This window comes from Ambystoma mexicanum, chromosome 13 (genome assembly GCF_040938575.1).
Source record: "Ambystoma mexicanum isolate Mex_15411 chromosome 13, UKY_AmexF1_1, whole genome shotgun sequence".
Lineage (NCBI taxonomy): Eukaryota > Metazoa > Chordata > Amphibia > Caudata > Ambystomatidae > Ambystoma > Ambystoma mexicanum.
In genome coordinates this window covers 562172620-562194030 of record NC_090938.1, presented here as the reverse complement: position 1 = coordinate 562194030, position 21411 = coordinate 562172620, and the positions used below count along the sequence as shown (strand labels likewise).

The window sequence follows — 21411 nt, the reverse complement described above, 5'->3', positions numbered from 1 at the left end:
CCCCTCGGGCTCTCACCCTAATCCGTGGTCCCTGAAGAGAGCCTAGCAGCTGCCCCTCGGCTACGGGTGAACAACAGCTTTCTCCAACTAGATGCAGAAAATCCAGGGGAGATGGTTTGGTTGTAAATCTAATTTCAATGTTTTGCTCTCTAGCATAGAGCGGAATCACAGAGAGGCCCGCGATAAACTCACAAACATCATTGTCATCCCGAACTGCAAGTTGTCTCTTGCCCCTCCATCCCGCCCTCCAAAATTGGGGTCGCACACTGAACAATGATTTCCCTGGAAACATACCACCTGCTGAGGTTATGCACCATGCAATTTTTTTGCCACGCCATAGGCCTCAGCCCCCAGCAAATGTGAGCTTACTCGAGCAATGCAAACCGATAGGGTTATGCCTATTGCATTCAAATAAGGGCATGTGACTCTTGGCTCTGAATTCCAACTTCCCAGCAATCAACAGTTGCCTACATCTGAAGAAAGGGATCGGCCCCTGACTTTCGGCATGTGACTGTCATACAGCGCCCAGAAGGGGCTAGCTCCATACGGTGTGCTTAAGAAACGTTCACCCCACACTCACTCTTTTTTGCCCCCGCCCAGGACTGCAGGGGACTGCGCTGCTATAGGATTCGTGAAAGGTTATGGGATGTTTCAATTGTCTAGACGTCTGGCGTGGGGTTGGGGTTCGTGCCCCCTATTCAGAACCATAAGTTAGAGTCTTCCGTTGACCTACTTAAGAGTGGGGTGGAGATGCCTACGGGGGGCGAGGGGAGGCACACTTCTGACACGCAGGGTTGGGAGGAGTGGAAAAGCAGCCACGGTCGCTGCCAGCGAAAGGCCCAGCCCTCAGTCGTCTCAGAACTCCACCCAAAGCCTAATTCGGTCTCTTTGTGACTCGTTCTTGTGTGGAGCACTTTGAGCGTGCGGGTCACACCCAGGGAATGTTGCTGGTTATGGAGCTCGGAGCATTTTGAGGGTGGAGACGAGGACAGGACGAAAGTACAGAGAGCACCAATTCCATTCCCATGACTGAGTGGCCTGGAATCCCAGCTCCAATCCCCACCCTGTTTACTCACAAACATAGGGTTAGCCAGTTGCCTTCTGGGTAATGACCTCCTTGCTCGACTGATACATGTCCCTAGCTCGTACGACACACGTCAAACAGGAGACAATGAGCCATTCTCCAACCCATATTCTGTTCAAGTCAAAAAGACTTTATTAACATTTTTATATAACGTTTTTCTTTTTCGATAACAAGCAGAGAGAAAGGCAATAAGTGGGTGCCCCTCCATCCCCCTTTCCCTGGGAAGGAGATGAGGAGGGCTGCCTGATGCCCCCACCCGAGGCCGCCATCTTGGGAGTCATAGAGACCAAGGCACCTGTGGACCACATGTCAATTGCTACGAGGGGGCATAAATAGAAAACCTGATGTGATGCTACTGCAAAATGGCTGTTATCAAAAAAATACATTTCTTTTAAATACGCAGGAAAAGTTCTTCAAAATTAAGCAAAACAATTTCTGCTTCAAATCCCTGCCCTTTTACTGACTCGCACGTGCATTTTGCATCTAAACTAGCAACAAGAACAGCATACAAAAAATAAGTTAAACCTCCCCAGAATCACTTTTTTTAAATATTATAATAAAAAGGGATTTTTAGCATTTGTTCTGTTTATTTCATTCATTCTTTCTTTTATCCTTTTAGTCTTTTTTCACTTTCTTTTTTCTTTATCTCGAATGTCTTGCCGTTTTCTCTTTTTTTCCCTAAATCTTAAATGCCCTCTTGCATGAGTGTGACTCAAGGCTCCCACCTTCTGAGTTGGGAAGGAATGACCTGTGAAACATGGAAGATTTGAGCGTGTGGTGAGGTTGGGGGGTTGTTCCCTCTCCACTTGAAGATATTTTATAGTAAGTGACCAGACTATGACACCACAGTTCTTTACGACATACAGCTTATATACCACCAAGTTTCCACAACTTGTTTCCTCCCGCATCACCAGTTGGAGAGGTGCGCCTCGCCCACTTATGCCCAGCCCCTGCCTCCCCATCTCGGTGGCAAGGAGGAATCCTGTATCCTGCTCATTAGAAATGGTCCAGCTCCAGCGAGGATGGGCACTCGCAACATCTGGTACAAAGCATACAGTAAACGGCGATGACCTTCAGTGATAACATATGGACACCACTCTGGTGTGACCGGTAGGAGACGGGGCTCTGAAGGCCCACCATGGGGAGCATGGCCGACTCATAAGTGTAGGAATTCCAGCTGCCACCCCCTTTTCTGAAGTTGCGGATACCCTCCTGGCAGGAGGCCTCGTTCTTCCTGAGAGTGGAAGGGGTTGTGTCTGTCCTATCAGAACATTGTGTCCTTACACCAGCACGGAGTCTCTTATCTCTTTGTGCTATTTAGTTCTTCCACCAGCAACCTGCTAGTACACTGCCCCCGTGCCCGGAGGGGTATGGTGCATCAAGCTGGGCGGCTGCAGGTGTGGCCCCGCCAAGTTCTGTTGATGGTGGTACCAGGGATTGTAATCCTCTAGGTAGCTGGGGGAAGAGTTATGAGGGAGCGGCTGGGCCTGTGGATGCGGCACCCGGCTAGGGGGGTTACTGTCCCAGACGGGGGGTGATGCCGGGGAGTTGCAGGCCATGGAGTCGCTATTGTCGGGGCTGTGCTCCATGCCGGGGACCTCGCCGTTCTTGTACAGCTTCTTGAACTTGGAACGTCGGTTCTGAAACCAGATCTTCACCTGGAAGAGAGGAGAAAGCAGAGAAGGTTGGACTGGGGACTTACGTAGAAACAAGGCAAGAGTGGCCAATTGCAGACACTTCCCGTAACCGGGCTCGGAAAGGAGTTCCCTGAAACAGAGAGGTTTTCTGGCCACGCTTCAGGCTTATGCTGCAACGAACCACATAAATCGCCAAAACGGTAATAATAAAAACAAGTTTTCCTATTCATAGACAGTTTCTTTGACATCAAATAAAAATCCCCAAAATCAGAGGAACAGCTCAGACATCACAAAAATAAGAAAGACAGCGCCCCATAAAGTATGTTTCTACAATAATGATTTGATTAATTAACCCCTCTCTGTTATTCCAAAATTCTCAGATTTAATGACAATGTAAAGTATTCAGTTTATGTGAAAGTTTTCAATCCTGCGCCGCTCTTCCCCCTATCCTATTGGAGGGCAGGGTGAGTACGAGAGGATGCGCAGCTCTTCCCTGTATCCTATTGGAGGGGAGGGTGAGTAGGAGAGGAAGCGCAGCTCTTTCCTTTATCCTATTGGCCGGCATGGTGAGTAGGAGAGGACACGCAACTCTTCCCTGTATCCTATTGGACGGCAGGGTGAGAAGGAGAGGATGCGCAGCTCTTACCTGTATCCTATTGGAGGGCAGGGTGAGAAGGAGAGGATGCGCAGCTCTTACCTGTATCCTATTGGAGGGCAGGGGGTGTAGGAGAGGATGGGCAGCTCTTTCCTGTATCCTATTGGAGGGCAGAGTGAGTAGGAGAGGATGTGCAGCTCTTCCCTGTATCCTATTGGCCGGCATGGTGAGTAGGAGAGGACACGCAACTCTTCCCTGTATCCTATTGGACGGCAGGGTGAGAAGGAGAGGATGCGCAGCTCTTACCTGTATCCTATTGGAGGGCAGGGTGTGTAGGAGAGGAAGCGCAGCTCTTTCCTTTATCCTATTGGAGGGCAGGGTGTGTAGGAGAGGAAGCGCAGCTCTTTCCTTTATCCTATTGGAGGGCAGGGTGAGAAGGAAAGGATGCGCAACTCTTCCCGTATCCTATTGGAGGGCAGGGGGTGTAGGAGAGGATGGGCAGCTCTTTCCTGTATCCTATTGGAGGGTAGAGTGAGTAGGAGAGGATGCACAGCTCTTACCCATAACCTATTGGAGGGCAGGGTGAGTAGGAGAGGATGCGGCGCTCTTCCCCCTATCCTAGTGGAGGGCAGGGTGAGTAGGAGAGGATGCACAACTCTTCCCGTATCCTATTGGAGGGCAGGGGGTGTAGGAGAGGATGGGCAGCTCTTTCCTGTATCCTATTGGAGGGTAGAGTGAGTAGGAGAGGATGCACAGCTCTTACCCATAACCTATTGGAGGGCAGGGTGAGTAGGAGAGGATGCACAACTCTTCCCGTATCCTATTGGAGGGCAGGGAGTGTAGGAGAGGATGGGCAGCTCTTTCCTGTATCCTATTGAAGGGCAGAGTGAGTAGGAGTGGATGCACAGCTCTTCCCTGTATCCTATTGGTGGGCAGGGTGAGTAGGAGAGGATGCGCAGCTCTTCCCTGTATCCTAGGAGGGCAGGGTGAGTAGGAGAGGATGCGCAGCTCTTCCCCGTATCCTATTGGAGGGCAGGGTGAGTAGGAGAGGATGCACAGCTCTTCCCTGTATCCTAATGGAGGGCAGGGTAAGTAGGAGAGGATGCCCAGCTCTTCCCTGTATCCTATTGGAGGGCAGGGTAAGTAGGAGAGGATGCACAGCTCTTCCCTGTATCCTAATGGAGGGCAGGGTAAGTAGGAGAGGATGCCCAGCTCTTCCCTGTATCCTATTGGAGGGCAGGGTGAGTAGGAAAGGATGTGCAGCTCTTCCCTGTATCCTATTGAAGGGGAGGGTGAGTAGGAGAGGATGTGCAGGTCTTCCCGGTATCCTATTGGAGGGAAGGGCGAGTAGGAGAGGATGTGCAGCTCTTCCCTATATCCTATTGGAGGGCAGGGTGAGTAGGAAAGGATGCACAGCTCTTGCCTTTATCCTATTGGAGGGCAGGGTGAGTAGGAGAGGATGCGCAGCTCTTCCCTATTTCCTATTGGTGTGGAGGGTGAGTAGGAGAGGATGTGCAGCTCTTCCCTGTATCCTATTGGAGGGCATGGTGAGTAGGAGAGGACGTGCAGCTCTTCCCTGTATCCTATTGGAGGGCAGGGTGAGTAGGAGAGGATGCAAGCTCTTCCCTGTATCCTATTGGAGGGGAGGGGGTGTAGGAGAGGATGCGCAGCTCTTTCATGTATCCTATTGGAGGACAGGGTGAGTAGGAGAGGATGCGCAGCTCTTCCCTGTATCCTATTGGAGGGCAGGGGTGTAGGAGAGGATGCGCAGCTCTTCCCTGTATCCTATTGGAAGGCAGGGTGAGTAGGAGAGGATGTGCAGCTCTTCCCTGTATCCTATTGGAGGGCAGGGTGAGTAGAAGAGGATGCACAGCTCTTCCCTGTATCCTATTGGAGGGCAGGCGGTGTAGGAGAGGATGTGCAGCTCTTTCCTGTATCCTATTGGAGGGCAGGGTGAGTAGGAGAGGATGCGCAGCTCTTCCCTGTATCCTATTGGAGGTCAGGCGGTGTAGGAGAGGATGTGCAGCTCTTTCATGTATCCTATTGGAGGGCAGGGTGAATAGGAGAGGATGCGCAGCTCTTCCCTGTATCCTATTGGAGGGCAGGGTGAGTAGGAGAGGATGCGCAGCTCGTCCCTGTATCCTATTGGGGGGCAGGGTGAGTAGGAGAGGATGCGCAGCTCTTCCCTGTATCCTATTGGAGGGCAGGGTGAGTAGGAGAGGATGCGCAGCTCTTCCCTGTATCCTATTGGAGGGCAGGGTGAGTAGGAGAGGATGCGCAGCTCGTCCCTGTATCCTATTGGGGGGCAGGGTGAGTAGGAGAGGATGCGCAGCTCTTCCCTGTATCCTATTGGAGGGCAGGGTGAGTAGGAGAGGATGCGCAGCTCTTCCCTGTATCCTATTGGAGGGCAGGGTGAGTAGGAGAGGATGCACAGCTCTTCCCTGTATCCTATTGGAGGGCAGGGTGAGTAGGAGAGGATGCACAGCTCTTCCCCGTATCCTATTGGAGGGTAGGGTGAGTAGGAGAGGATGCGTAGCTCTTCCCCGTATCCGATTGGAGGGCAGGGTGAGTAGGGGAGGATGCGCACCTCTTCCCCGTATCCTATTGGAAGGCAGGGTGAGTAGGAGACGATGCGCAGCTCTTCCCCGTATCGTATTGGAGGGCAGGGTGAGTAGGAGAGGATGCGCAGCTCTTTCATGTATCCTATTGGAGGGCAGGGTGAGTAGGAGAGGATGCACAGCTCTTCCCTGTATCCTATTGGAGGGCAGGGTGAGTAGGAGAGGATGCGCAGCTCTTTCCTGTATCCTATTGGAGGGCAGGGTGAGTAGGAGAGGATGCACAGCTCTTCCCTGTATCCTATTGGAGGGCAGGGTGAATAGGAGAGGATGCGCAGCTCTTCCCTGTATCCTATTGGAGGGCAGGGTGAGTAGGAGAGGATGCACAGCTCTTCCCTGTATCCTATTGGAGGGCAGGGTAAGTAGGAGAGGATGCACAGCTCTTCACTGTATCCTATTGGAGGGCAGGGTGAGTAGGAGAGGATGCGCAGCTCTTTCCTGTATCCTATTGGAGGGCAGGGGATGTAGGAGAGGACACTCAGCATTATCCCTGTATACCTATGATGTCTACATCTATTCCTCGTGGGACTCGTATTGGGTGAGCTGGGCCCACATGGGTCGGCTTTGGCTAAAATTAGGCCTGCTTTGGGTAATCTATCAATCACTTGAAATACTCTTTCCGTGTCAGTATGTAGCTACCCCAGCAAAAGAAACACTCTTCTTCTGGTAGTTTTTTTTTTTCGAAGGACGAACCCATTGTCTGCCAGGGTAGGTTATATATGTTTCTGGCGCAGGCAGGCTGTTGGAAACATATTCACATTTTCTTGTGAGGCAAGCCAGCACCTAACAACCCTTTCCCCTTTTCTGGGGTCGGCTTGCCCCATCCCATACCTGCAGTGTGTTGACCTTCCTTAACTTAGCTGTGCTCCGCTCAGCACTATTCCCCAGTGTGTAGCTGCTGTGCCACCTGTGTACCTCTGACCCCGCACCTCCTCCCTGCCTTTCCAGAGCTCTCGAGTTTCCTGGGGCCATGCGTGACATGGTCATCCAGTGACAAGGTCATCCAGTCCTGTTTTTCTTGGACTCGGTGTTTGTAGTTCTCCAAACTTCAAATGGAAACAACAAAAACTCCAAGTCCCGGAATAGAAGGGGAAATACAGGCTTGAATGGCCGCCTCATGCTTGGACACAGGAAACTTCAGAGTTCTGTCTAGCCTGTAATTAGTTTGCCATTAATTGCAGCTATTTGGAACATCCTCCCATTTACCTGAGGCCAGTTAGCCTCCAGCCAACTGTGGTTGCCCCCAACTACTCCCCCTGTGTTCTTGCATTGCTCGTTCCCATAGTTTTGCTGGGCCACACGCTTCCCTTAGCTCAGGGTTGTCCAACTTTAGGCATCGAAGGCTGGAATCCGGACTGGTTTCAGGATAATCCTCATTAATAATCATGAGGTACATTTGCATACACGGATTCTAAATGTATGCAAATGTTTTCTCATGAATATTAATCAGGGATATCCTGAAAACTCGTCAAGATTCTGCCCCTTTGGGCCTGGAATTAGACATCCCTGTGTTAGCTGTTATTGATTTGACCTCTGTTCTTAACTGTGATTGGTTTAAACCTCATGTTACCTTTGGTTAGTTTCACCTTTTTCTTTAGCTGTAATTGGTGTGTCTCTTTACTTGTAATTGCCGTGTGCATGCTGGCCATCTCTTATCTTCGACAGGTGTATTCCTGTTCCCTCGCTCCCTTGCAGTGGTGTCCCCATTCCCTGCCTCTAAAGCTGGTAAATCCCCCTTTTCTGAGATGTAAATGGTCTGTCCCTTTCTTGCACCTGGTAGCTATAGTTAGACATCCCGTTTCCATCTGCGCCAATGGTTTGGCGTCTTGTGTTAGCTGTAACTTTGAATTTCCCAGATTCGGCGACCCCTTCTTTTCATTTGACTTTGCCCCCCCCCCCAGTCCCCAGTTTTCCTTCCCCCTCATCTCACCTGAGTTTGGGTGAGTCCAAGCTGGGCTGCCAACTCCGCCCTCTCTGGCAGTGCCAGGTACTGCGCCTTCTGGAACCTCCTCTGCAGTGCTGCGAGCTGGTAACTGGAGTAGATAGTTCTAGGTTTGCGGATCTTTTTCGGTTTGCCGTTCACCATCCGCACTTCCGGCTCGGGCTCCTCCTTCACTGAAACTAAACAGAAAACACGGTCAACGGGCGGGCCTCTGGATTGGAGGAGCACAGGGAGCAGAATACACAAAGAGCATTCAATAGCAACACACCGTGAAGGGTGACCAGAAGGCCCCGTGTCAATGCGGGACTTGGAGACACTGGGTCACCCTGGCACAGTGTGCAGACCAGGGATTGGAGCACCACATTCGGACCCAGGTAGGTGGCAGGGCTGCGTAAACCCGCACTCCTGCATATCCATTGGCTGTAACAGTGAAAACATGGCAGGTACGGAGGCCTGCGTGGGACAGCAGACCGCAGTTCCTTCAGATGGAACACGCCTAAATGCTCCAGGGGGAAACAGGGAGTCAGGGTGTTTCAAGCATGTGCTGGCATTGGGCATGTATGCGGAAGATTGCAAGTTTCCAGAGATCATGTTGGGGAAGATTGCAAGTTTCCAGAGATCATGTAATGGGAAGATTGCAAGTTTCCAGAGATCGTGTATGGGGAAGATTGCAAGTTTCCAGAGATCGTGTATGGGGAAGATTGCAAGTTTCCAGAGATCATGTAATGGGAAGATTGCAAGTTTCCAGAGATCATGTAATGGGAAGATTGCAAGTTTCCAGAGATCGTGTATGGGGAAGATTGCAAGTTTCCAGAGATCGTGGATGGGGAAGATTGCAAGTTTCCAGAGATCGTGTATGGGGAAGATTGCAAGTTTCCAGAGATCGTGTATGGGGAAGATTGCAAGTTTCCAGAGATCATTTATGGGGAAGATTGCAAGTTTCCAGAGCTCATGTAATGGGAAGATTGCAAGTTTCCAGAGATCATGTAATGGGAAGATTGCAAGTTTCCAGAGATCATGTAAGGGGAAGATTGCAAGTTTCCAGAGATCATGTAAGGGGAAGATTGCAAGTTTCCAGAGATCATGTATGGGGAAGATTGCAAGTTTCCAGAGATCGTGTATGGGGAAGATTGCAAGTTTCCAGAGATCATTTATGGGGAAGATTGCAAGTTTCCAGAGCTCATGTAATGGGAAGATTGCAAGTTTCCAGAGATCATGTAATGGGAAGATTGCAAGTTTCCAGAGATCATGTAAGGGGAAGATTGCAAGTTTCCAGAGATCATGTAAGGGGAAGATTGCAAGTTTCCAGAGATCATGTAAGGGGAAGATTGCAAGTTTCCAGAGCTCATGTAATGGGAAGATTGCAAGTTTCCAGAGATCATGTAATGGGAAGATTGCAAGTTTCCAGAGATCATGTAAGGGGAAGATTGCAAGTTTCCAGAGATCATGTATGGGGAAGATTGCAAGTGTCCAGAGATCATGTATGGGGAAGATTGCAAGTTTCCAGAGATCATGTAATGGGAAGATTGCAAGTTTCCAGAGATCGTGTATGGGGAAGATTGCAAGTTTCCAGAGATCGTGTATGGGGAAGATTGCAAGTTTCCAGAGATCGTGTATGGGGAAGATTGCAAGTTTCCAGAGATCATGTAATGGGAAGATTGCAAGTTTCCAGAGATCATGTAATGGGAAGATTGCAAGTTTCCAGAGATCGTGTATGGGGAAGATTGCAAGTTTCCAGAGATCGTGGATGGGGAAGATTGCAAGTTTCCAGAGATCGTGTAATGGGAAGATTGCAAGTTTCCAGAGATCAGTGGGGATATGGGTGCTTTGTGCACTTACTCTACCATGCTCTCACCAGCTAAATGCACCAGTTGGACACTCCTTATCATTGTTTCGGGAGGATAGCTCAGGGGCAACGCGCTGAAGCAAGAAGATAACACAGGTTCGTTCCCCGGCCCTTGCTTAAAAACATCGTTATAAATAACCAATTAAAATTGCTTGAACCGGCGCGATGGGGCTGTTGTGGGAAATGTACGCAATGGCACGAACAGACAGGCAGCCCGAACCACGAAGGACGTGAGCCCACAATGCTCTGAGCAGAACCCCCAGAGATGAGAAATGTGCATACTGGAGCTTGCCAAATGATTAAGGGTGACCACATGGTGCATTCCTACAAAGAGACTCAGAGTGGAACTCAGGACAACACAAATAAAACATTCCCTAGATCCAGAGAGGAGGTCATGCAAGCAGCCACATGGACACAGCGATAGATGTCACTCACTCCATGCATGCACATACACACGACACATGTGAACAACACTTACACCAAATAGAGCTCCTGGCATGTACCAGTAGTACACGCACACAAAGTACAGTGCCCAACAGAGTACATGCAAAGAAAATTAAAGTTATAAACTTTAAAGATCGCACACATTAACGATCCATGTAATTCTCACAGAAATGCTTACACACACAGTGCGGGCCGCAAGGTTAAGCCACACACCATGGCACCCACCGTCCAGCATGTACAAACAGACACACACAGCCAGTAAGGGCAAAGGGCATTCATTGAATTGTTTGCACGGTTCAAATTGACTTTGCACTTTTTGCACAGTGCCATGAATCAGTGTTTGTGTCGGCAGTGCATTCACTTTGAACTGTGCAAGAAATTCCATGAATCGGGCCCAAAGCTCCTTGACACACTCACAGAGTACAGCACAGACAGGCTGACAAACACAGAGTAAAGACAAACACACGGTGCTGCTCACACGTGCTCTCAGCACTTGACAGACACGTTCAGAACACTTAACACACACCACATGACAGTCTCAGTGAAGTGAAAGCATCACAGGCGCAGTCCCGCACACAGTCGCAGAGTGCATGGCTGACAGACTCAAGTAAAGCCCCGGCTCGTTCACTGCGAGAGCCCCACACACACCTGAAACACGGACACGCACTACCAAGGACAGACAGACACACGCACACGGGGCTTACTGCAGACACACACGTGAGACAACAATGAACCTCGCGACAGCCCACTCGCAAACGCATGGGACTGACACGCATGTTGACATGCCCTGACAGGCGCGTGCACCAACACACGGATGAAACAGGCGGGGCAAGCGGAGACTGGCATTAAAAACGGCCGGGAATGCGGACAACTAAACAAAACACACGTTACTCGGTTCACTCCCCAAAATCACTTGTTGGCAGATCACACTGGGTGTCAGGGGTGATGTGCAGGTCATAACAATACCACCATTTGCCTCACACCCCCTCCCCATCCAGACAACACCAAAGGGGCGTTCTGGAGACCTTGTGTTTGATGCCTAGTGAAGAAATGCGGTGATGAGTAAAGGGAAAGGGCTCGGGTCTCTCCAGTAAATTGTGTCACAGCAGCTTTCAAAACACAACCAGATGACGTCAAATAACGGAAAATGGTGGTTTCGGAAGGCACTAGCCATGCCTAAATCTCAAATGAATATTCCCTGTAAGGCAGGGGGGCTTCAAGCCCACTGACTACAACATGGGCACGTGACAGCCATATCTCTACGTGGAGGCGTTACCAGAAACAAGGGTGCGTGCCTTTTATTTCAAGGCGACGAGTGAATGCATGCAACCTTCATCGAACCCATACAATATGCCAACTTTAGTTCAAATGAAAGCGGGCAAGGGCATTTTATCACGGCATCAAGGGTTTGTGAGGGCATTTTATCATGGCATCAAGGGTTTGTGAGGGCATTTTATCACGGCATCAAGGGTTTGTGAGGGCATTTTATCACGGCATCAAGGGTTTGTGGGGGCATTTTATCACGGCATGAAGGGTTTGTTTAAACCGATGACAGCAAGTTTCAAGTGATGATGAGCAGAGAAGATGCAGAGCTCTGTACTTAAAGGCCCGGCCAGGCGGAAGCTGTGGGGGGTGGGGGTCGGGGTGGGGGGCTAGGTCAGGTAACAGCTGAAATATGAAGGCTGCACATCTGGCACACTGGACTCGGAGACAGGCCTAGCTCGGAAACCAGGAAAGAGGCAGGCGAGGCCTATGCAGTGGGAGGCAGCTCTGTGCTTCGCCTCTCCCGCTCCACTGGCTCCATTTCGTTCCTTTTTCCTCTGTCCCCTCGTCCGCCCTCCCCCACCCTCTGTAGTTCTCTACCTCATCTCTCTTCTTTTACACCATGCCTTCTCGAAACACCCATCCAAGTCACACCTTGGCCCCCCAGGCCGGCCTCGCTTCTGTTTCTCCCCCGCCATTTTACTCGCTCTCCCCGTCTGTTTGAAACCTGGGTCTCTGGTCCGTAAATGCCCACAGGCTCGGACTGGCCCATGGGGCGATACCCGTCAGGCCAGCGCGGCCTGTTTGTGGGCCGACGTCGGTGGGCGTGTTACCGCGCCCCTGCCTGCGGCCCATCCCAGCACAAGGATTGGAATATATAACAAGGATGGGGGCGATACCGCGCCAGCCAACAGCACTTCTCCTGTTGTGTAATTCAGCACAACACGAAAAACGGAGCGACACAAACCGTACCCCGCGGATTCCACGGAGGGGCTCCCGTGGGACGAGCTCTGCTTCTCTCTGCTTTTTTCACACTTTCTCTGGTCGCCCCGCGCTGCCTTCGGGTTTTTTCAACAACCATCCTTGTTATAACCTACCGGCTTACGCATATTTTACCGTCCTTCGTACTTACAATCCTACTTATATCTTACCATCCTCGTTACATCTTACAACCCTTCTTATACCCTACATCCTTGTTATCTCCTACAATCCGACTTATATCATACCATCGTCATTATATCTGACAACCCTTCTTATCTCCTTGTTATATATTATCATCCTTGTTCTATCCTACCACCCTAGTTATCTTGCCACCCTTCTTATATCCTGCCACCCCTGTTTTATCCTACAACCGTTTATCTTACCATCCTTGTCATATCTTGCCATCCTTGTTCTATCCTACCACCCTAGTTATCTTATCATCCTTGTCATATCCTTCCATGCTTGTTATATCTTACCATCCTTGTTATATCCTGTCATCCCTGTTCTATCCTGCCATCCTTGTTCTATCCTACCACCCTAGTTATCTTACCATCCTTGTCATATCCTTCCATCCTTGTTCTATCCTACCACCCTAGTTATCTTACCATCCTTGCTCTATCTTGCCATCCTTGTTATATCTTACCATCCTTGTCATATCCTACCATCCTTGTTCTATCCTACCACCCTAGTTATCTTACCATCCTTGTCATATCCTTCCATCCTTGTTCTATCCTACAACCCTAGTTATCTTACCATCCTTGTTATATCCTGTCATCCCTGTTCTATCCTACCATCCTTGTTCTATCCTACCACCCTAGCTATCTTACCATCCTTGTCATATTCTTCCATCCTTGTTCTATCCTACCACCCTAGTTATCTTACCATCCTTGTTCTATCTTGCCATCCTTGTTATATCCTGCCATCCTTGTTCTATCCTGCCATCCTTGTTCTATCCTTCCATCCTTTTTATATCCGTCCATCCTTGTTCTAGCCTACCACCCTAGTTATTTTACCACCCTTGTTCTATCTTGCCATCCTTGTTATATCCTGCCATCCTGGTTCTATCCTACAACCCTAGTTATCTTACCATCCTTGTCATATCCTTCCATCCTTGTTCTATCCTACCACCCTTGTCCTATCCTTCCATCCTTGTTCTATCCTTCCATCCTTTTTATATCCTGCCATCCTTGTTCTAGCTTGCCACCCTCCTCTTCGTGTCCTTTAGTCCGCCCCTTTCGTTCATGGGTTTCCTGACTCTCCTGCTTCTATCGTCCTCTCTTCGGCATCCCTCATTCTGTTCTTTGATCGCCCAGGTCCTTCTTTACCTCCCTCTCTTTCCGTGTCCCTTTCATTGTGCGCTCTTTCCAGTCACTTTACTTTTTCATGTCTCCGCTTTGTGTCTCTCCGCTCCTCTGATCCTCCACCAGGCTCCTCATACACATTATTCCATCCCTAGATTTCCCAGCATGCACTCTTCCCCCCTTGCCTTTACCCCCCCCCTAGCCCCCTCCAGCTCATCTACCTGTCTACATGCATGAGTCCAGTACTTTGATGGGCTGCTGATCTGTGCCCAGCTTGAATTCTCTGACTGTTCGGTGGAGTTTCTCCTCTCAGCACAGGCTTTGGCGTTGGTATATATTACATATATATATATATATACACACACACACAGACACATAAAACTGCCATGTGTGGTTAGTCGAACATCTAATAAGTAAAACTACAAATCAGGAACACAGACAGGCCCAGATAACAGGGCATTTAAGGAAGGGGCAATTTAAGCTGTAATGCTGTCATGTTTTTCAAAAGCTCCATTCCATCCCTGCCTGAGGGAGCGGAGAAATTCCACCAACACTTGCAAATAAGCAAAATAAATGACTTTGTTAGCCCAATTAAGGAATCGACTTGTTTTATTTTGGTTCAACATTTTACTCATATATGAAGTACCTACATTTGTACTAAAAGAATAGCATGGATAACAACAGAAAGAACGTACATTTTACATTGGACATGCATTAAGTACATACTTGATATCTAAGTTGGGTTTTAGATGTTGGAAAAAATGCCTTAAAGGTTTTGCTTTGTATAACCATTAATAGCCAATAAAAATTAAAAAAACAAATATGTATATATAGGAATTGGCCAAATACCACAAAAGCGTCCAAATAACCAGATACATATCATTTGCAGGCCTAATGAAGCTACTGACGTGTTGTTTTCTTTTGTTTCAACGCTTCATAGACATGTATGTGTGTATGTGCGGCATCTCTTCACCTCTCGCATGTTAATATTGTTTCTCTCGTTCCTGTTCCCAGAATTCTCTCCCTTGTGCTATTTATATTTGGTTGCTTAAAGTGTGGGCTTAGCCCAAACGGAGCGCTGTAGAGGGTGTGTGTGGGCCTAGCTCGAGTGCAGCGGAGCACTGTAGAGGGTGTGTGCGAGCCTAGCTTGAGCACAGCGGTGTGATGTAGAGGGTGTATGCAGGCCTAGCTCGAGCGGAGCGCTGTAGAGGGTGTGTGTGGGCCTAGCTCGAGTGCAGCGGAGCGCTGTAGAGGGTGTGTGCGAGCCTAGCTTGAGCACAGCGGTGTGATGTAGAGGGTGTATGCAGGCCTAGCTCGAGCGGAGCGCTGTAGAGGGTGTGTGTGGGCCTAGCTCGAGTGCAGCGGAGCGCTGTAGAGGGTGTGTGCGAGCCTAGCTTGAGCACAGCGGTGTGATGTAGAGGGTGTATGCAGGCCTAGCTCGAGCGGAGCGCTGTAGAGGGTGTGTGTGGGCCTAGCTCGAGTGCAGCGGAGCGCTGTAGAGGGTGTGTGCGAGCCTAGCTTGAGCACAGCGGGGTGATGTAGAGGGGGTATGCAGGCCTAGCTCGAGCGGAGCGCTGTAGAGGGTGTATGCGAGCCTAGCTCGAGCGCAGCGGAGCGCTGTAGAGGGTGTGTGCGAGCCTAGCTTGAGCACAGCGGGGTGATGTAGAGGGCGTATGCAGGCTTAGCTCGAGCGGAGCGCTGTAGAGGGTGTGTGCGGGCCTAGCTCGAGCGGAGCGGAGCATTGTAGAGGGTGTGTGCGAGCCTAGCTTGAGCACAGCGGGGTAATGTAGAGGGGGTATGCAGGCCTAGCTCGAGCAGAGCGCTGTAGAGGGTGTATGCGGGCCTAGCTCGAGCGGAGCGGAGCGCTGTAGAGGGTGTGTGCGAGCCTAGCTTGAGCACAGCGGGGTAATGTAGAGGGGGTATGCAGGCCTAGCTCGAGCGGAGCGCTGTAGAGGGTGTATGCGGGCCTAGCTCGAGCGGAGCGGAGCGCTGTAGAGGGTGTGTGCGAGCCTAGCTTGAGCACAGCGGGGTGATGTAGAGGGGGTATGCAGGCCTAGCTCGAGCGGAGCGCTGTAGAGGGGGTATGCAGGCCTAGCTCGAGCGGAGCGCTGTAGAGGGTGTATGCGGGCCTAGCTCGAGCGCAGCGGAGCGCTGTAGAGGGTTGTGCGAGCCTAGCTTGAGCACAGCGGTGTGATGTAGAGGGTGTATGCAGGCCTAGCTCGAGCGGAGCGCTGTAGAGGGTGTATGCGGGCCTACCTCGAGCGCAGCAGAGCGCTGTAGAGGGTGTGTGCGAGCCTAGCTTGAGCACAGCGGGGTGATGTAGAGGGTGTGTGCGAGCCTAGCTTGAGCACAGCAGGGTGATGTAGAGGGGGTATGCAGGCCTAGCACGAATGGAGAGCTGTAGAGGGTGTATGCGGGCCTAGCTCGAGCGCAGCGGAGCGCTGTAGAGAGTGTGTGCGAGCCTAGCTTGAGCACAGCGGTGTGATGTAGAGGGTGTATGCAGGCCTAGCTCAAGCGGAGCGCTGTAGAGGGTGTGTGCGGGCCTAGCTCGAGTGCAGCGGAGCATTGTAGAGGGTGTGTGCGAGCCTAGCTTGAGCACAGCGGGGTGAAGTAGAGGGTGTATGCAGGCCTAGCTCGAATGGAGCGCTGTAGAGGGTGTATGCGGGCTTACCTCGAGCGCAGCAGAGCGCTGTAGAGGGTGTGTGCGAGCCTAGCTTGAGCATAGCAGGGTGATGTAGAGGGTGTGTGCGGGCCTAGCTCGAGCGCAGCGGAGCACTGTAGAGGGTGTGTGCGAGCCTAACTTGAGCACAGCGGGGTGATGTAGAGGGTGTATGCTGGCCTAGCTCGAGCGGAGCTCTGTAGAGGCTGTGTGAGGGCCTAGCTTGAGCGGAGCACTGTAGAGGGTGTGTGCTAGCCTAATTCGAGCACTATAGAGGGTGTGTGTGGGCCTAGCTCGAGCACAGAGGAGAGCTGTAGAGGGTGTGTGCGGGCCTAGATCGAGCACAGAGGAGAGCTGTAGAAGGTGTGTGCGGGCCTAGATCGAGCACAGAGGAGAGCTGTAGAGGGTGTGTGCGGGCCTAGATCGAGCACAGAGGAGAGCTGTAGAGGGTGTGGGTAGCAAGCATTTGAGCTGCCATCTCTTGGTATTAACTGCCTCTTGAATACTCCCCCCCACCCCGCACCCCGTCCCTCCGCCACTGTTTGTTGATTCTGTCTCTGTGTCTTTCATCTTTTTATCCAATAGCTTTCTGTTTTCTTCTGTCTTTTAATTCCTCATCTCTCTCTGTCTGGGTCAGTAGCTCCCTCGCCTTTGATGTAATACATGTTTTCTTGTTCTCGGTTTCCTCTTCCAACCCATTTATTTTTCTTTTCATTATTCCGCCTTTATTTTTAACTGTATCGCGATGTCAATATCGATGTTTCGCCTTCTGTCTGGGTATTATTTCATATATATATATACCTCGTTCTCTTCCTCTCTCGCCAGAGAGAGAAAATACACGAATAAAAGAAAACAAGATTTTGAATTCGTGAAGTAACGAAAACTAGAGCCGAAATAAAAAGAAATGGATAGGAAGAGAAACTCGTCTTTCTTTCTTGCCGTCTCTCTCTCTATATCTATGTATTGCAGGCGCTGTAAGAGCACTCTGGTGATGGCCGGGCGCAGTATACATATTCGATAACACAATATATATATATATATATATATATATATGGAAATAGAGACTATTCCGTCCCCGGCGGCACCTCCTTTCACCCTCCGCCCGTATGTCACCGCACTCCCCCTTCCTGCCCTCTCTCTTCTCGGGTCCGCTTCTCTTTTGTCCTTCCCGGTTGCCGTTGTTTCCGCCGGTCTTGGCTCGAGCTGCACGGGTGTCCGCCTCGCCCAGGCTTCTGTTGTCTGGTCGCTTTCTCGATATTTGCTCTCCCCCGGCTTCTCTTTTCTCCTCCTGTTTTCCCTGTTTTGGCCCTCACTCCTGTGCGCTGCTCCTCCTTTCATGCTGTTATATCTGGGATTTGAGTTTGTTTCACAGCTGTGCCCCCTGCAGTGCCCACGGCCATACAGCGGCCCCCCTTATCGCCGCTTGGATGCCTTAGTTCGTTTCGTGTCTCTTTGGTGGCACGGACACATGTTATGTTCCATGCGCTGTCACGTGCATAGCGCACCGCTGCCCCTGGCAAGGACTTTCGGCACCCCTTTCTCCTCGATCCGAGGGTCATCTATGTAAAGTCACGGGGTGCGCGAGGACACACGATCACACACCCGACGATCACACCCCACCCGCTTTTGTTTGAGCGGCAGGTCCTCGCATTTATGCTTTTCGCTGCGTGTTCCCCAGTGTGGACACACTGTCTGGGGTTTCGGGGTGCAAGGCTCCCGATACTGGATTCGTGAACAGAGGGTATGGGTCAACATGTCACGACTTCCGGCCTTAGGGGTCAGCCCACGACCTCACACAGACCTGAACCCACGCAACAGGTCATCTACTACCACTCAGAAACCTATAAGCCTGGCGAGGGCACCGCTTCCTGGGCAGAGACTGAATCCAGCCTCGTATAACCGCAGAGACATGCATGTGCCCGGCCGCTTAAAGACTGGCTCCTGACCCCACGGAGATAGGATCTTGCCCACCCAGAGGTCGGATTCCGCTCCGTCCGAGGCAGACTAACGAGACCACGAGAATCCTCAGATGGGACCACGAGAGACAGGCCACAGGTGCGGGTTCACGCAAAGACCGACCCCGGACCCTCGGTGACAGACACCGGCCCTACAGACGTCGACCACACACTGTGCGTGACAAACCCCCGACCCTACGGGCACGGAATCCCGGACCCTCAGTGTCAGAGCCCCGACACGGAGTCCTGGGCCCTCGGTGAGAGAAAGCGTCCCTACAGAGACAGGTCCCAGAACCCTCGGTGACAGACCCCGGACCCTACAGAAGTGGACCACAGACCGTGCGTGGCAAACCCCCGGCCCTACAGAGACGGACTCCCCGGCCCTCAGTGTCAAACCCCCGACCCTACAGAGACAGTCTCCTGCTCCCTCGGTGACAGACACCGGCCCCACAGAGACAGGCTCCTGAGCCCTCCTAAAAGACCCCTGGACCCACATAGCCAGGCTCCTGAACCCTCGGAATAAACCTCTCCTGAACCCATAGACGCAGGCCGACCTCTGACCCACTCGGGGACAGGTTCCTCTGCCCAGTGACGGGGACAGACTCCTCAGCCATCATTGGAGGCGGACTCGAGAAGCGGCAAGTCGCGAAAACTGGAAAAACAACAGCCCGAGCCTCAGAAACTGACATCCGCGCGGCCCCACCCCCTCCCCGCCCGAGGCAGCTCCCGGCTCCCCTGTGCCATCAACAGAAACCCCAGTGCCAGCGCAAACAAGCGGCCCGGCAGCCGGCAACCAGGGCCTGCGCCCGGCTATAACATTCGCCCATTCGCTGCTCCTCCTTTCACCATGTTTCTCCCACCTTGCGCCCGCTCCCACACTCCCTGCCTTCTCCCCCCCTCTTTTCTATCTCCCCCCTCTGTCCTCTCTATCTCCTCGTATTCCTTTCTCTCCCCTCCCTCTCTCCTCCGTGCCTCGTGACCCCATTCGTGTGCATCTCCCTTCCCTCCTTTCCATAATTTTTTTTCTATTTCGTTCCCACCCATCTCTCTATTTCATAATGTCTTAATGCCCTCGTGTTATATAATAACCCTCTTCGCGTGTCTGTCAACCTATCTACCCACCTACCTGTCTACCCACCTACCTGTCTATCTATCTACCTGTCTATCTATCTACCTGTCTATCTACCTGTCTATCTATCTACCTGTCTATCTATCTATCTATCTATCTATCTATCTATCTGTCTGTCTGTCTGTCTGTCCACCCATCTCTTTGCTCTGCGCTGCTGCGCCTTTCATCCCCGCGCCTCTCGCATTCGCCCCCGTGGCCCCCCGGCTCCTTACCTGGCTCCTGCACCGCCATCGCCGGCTCCCGGTAGTGCCCGTACTGACGGTAGCTGCCGCCATAGGGGTAGTCGGACTTGGGGGAGTAGGTCCCCGGGCCCCCCAGGCCGTTGAGGTTGAACTGGTGGTACGGGTAGTGGTGGTTGATGGGCTGCGGGTAGGGCTGGCTCTGGAAGTAGTCGTGGGGGCTATGGGTGCCCCCATGGGTGCTGTAGTAGCCCAGGTCGGTGGCCGAGGACTCGGGCAAGGTGGGGGAGTCCTTGGAGGCCGCGTGGCAGCTCAGGGAACTGGACAAGTCGGTCAAGACGGTGCTCATCTTCCCGTGGAAGCCCCCGCTCGTGGGGGTCCTGCTGCCCGCAAAGGGTCGCTTGGGGGCGGGTCCGAGCGTCTGGACTCAAGGGGCGCTTAGATCAGCATCCTTTCCTCTCGAGGAGCTGCTGGGAAACCCACCTGACTTCTCGGCGGGGTCTGCTGCTGGGCAGGGCCTGCGGATGGCAGCTGCGTTCTGTTCAGAGCTCTCGGTGGCTGTTAACAGCGCTCCGCCTGGCTTCTCGGAGCTTTCCCGGCTTCTCGGAGCTACTTGCGGCGTCTCCGAGCTTCAGCTGGTTTCTCAAAGCTCCCCCGGGTATCTTAGCCCCTGCCTCTGATATTTCCTAAGCAGGGGTAGTCCTGCTTTCACCGAGCGCCTTCCCGGAACTCCTCTTGGCTTCTCTCACAGAGCACCCCGAGACTTCTCCTCAGAGCTCTGCAGGGAGCTCCCCCAATGCACCTAAAAGTTCCGGGTCGGAGCTCCTCCTGGCTCCCCTGAGCTCCTCTTCCTTTCTCGGCTTCGGCTGCCGGAGCTCCTCTCGGCTTCCAAGAGTTCCAGCTGGCGTCTCGGCCCGTGGCTCCCCCCGGGCGCTGCGCTTTTGGCGTCGGCGGGCTCCCCGTCTTCCTGTCTCCTGGTGCCTGGGAAGAGCCTGCTACTTTCTGGCAGCCCGCGCCTGCTGCTTCTGCGCTCTGTCCTGCGCTGCTCCTCCTCCTCCTGAGAGCTCCTCTCAGCTCGTTCCTCCCAGCAGAGTGTCTCGCCGCCCAGCAGCACGGCCCGCTTAAAGCCTTTAATTATGGTGCAGGGAAGGAGGGTGGCCCTGGATTCCTATTGGCTCCAGAAATATTGCCTGGAAGGCAAAACAAAGATTTTTTTTTCTCTTCACCCACTCATCTCCTCTCTTTCTTGTCGGCTCTGTTTTTTTAAAAACTCAGCCTCCCGTCCGTTGGGCAAAAGAGAACTCGTTTTTTATGTTGTAAATTCTGTGCTCTTTCCCTGAAAGAAACAGGGCTTTGGGAAACTTTGCGCGCCCGCTCCTGGCGCAGAAATGCGGGATCTCCCGTTCTTTATCTCGCGGGCAGTTTGGGTCTGTCAGTGGGGTGCGAATTAGTGTGGAGTTTAAATAATCCCCCACCCTGACCTCCAGGCATGCTTAGCCCCCCGCCCCCACCCCCTCCCACCGTCCGCACCTCCAGGCGCTGCTCCGGCGCTGCGGCCCCTCCCCTGACAGACCCGCTGTCTCTGCCAGTGAATGCCCTTTCAGTGTACAGTGACCCCCCACCCCCCCCCCACCCCCAGGCGCCCCATTCAGGGCGGCCTGCGTGTCTGCTGGGGGGCATCGGAGGACGGCCTTTGCTCGCCTCTCCTCCGTTTATGGGCTGGGTGGGGTCCGCGATTCATTCTCGTCACACCCGTTGAAGGGGAACTGTGTGTGCCGGCT

The 21411-nt window shown here is 52.2% G+C and overlaps 1 protein-coding gene across 1 annotated transcript; it reads right to left on the bottom strand.

Annotated features, from left to right (window-relative positions):
• Positions 1 to 1193: 1193 nt before the first annotated feature.
• DLX3 (distal-less homeobox 3) lies at positions 1194 to 20724 on the bottom strand. The gene is made up of 3 exons (XM_069634366.1): positions 19664 to 20724; positions 7862 to 8052; positions 1194 to 2742 (listed from the first exon to the last, which is right to left on the bottom strand). Exons 1-3 carry the CDS (start codon positions 19977 to 19979, stop codon positions 2425 to 2427), a joined length of 825 nt encoding a protein of 274 aa, XP_069490467.1. The 5' UTR covers positions 19980 to 20724; the 3' UTR covers positions 1194 to 2424.
• Positions 20725 to 21411: the final 687 nt, after the last annotated feature.

Bases quoted from the DNA above. Each gene is read 5' to 3' on its own strand.
- DLX3 (XM_069634366.1), bottom strand. From the start codon at position 19,979: ATGAGCACCGTCTTGACCGACTTGTCCAGTTCCCTGAGCTGCCACGCG. The intron at 8,053-19,663 runs GTAAGGAGCCGG...TTTTCTGTTTAG, and splicing joins GATGGCGGTGCAGGAGCCAG to TTTCAGTGAAGGAGGAGCCC. The intron at 2,743-7,861 runs GTGAGATGAGGG...CCTCTCTTCCAG, and splicing joins TTGGACTCACCCAAACTCAG to GTGAAGATCTGGTTTCAGAA.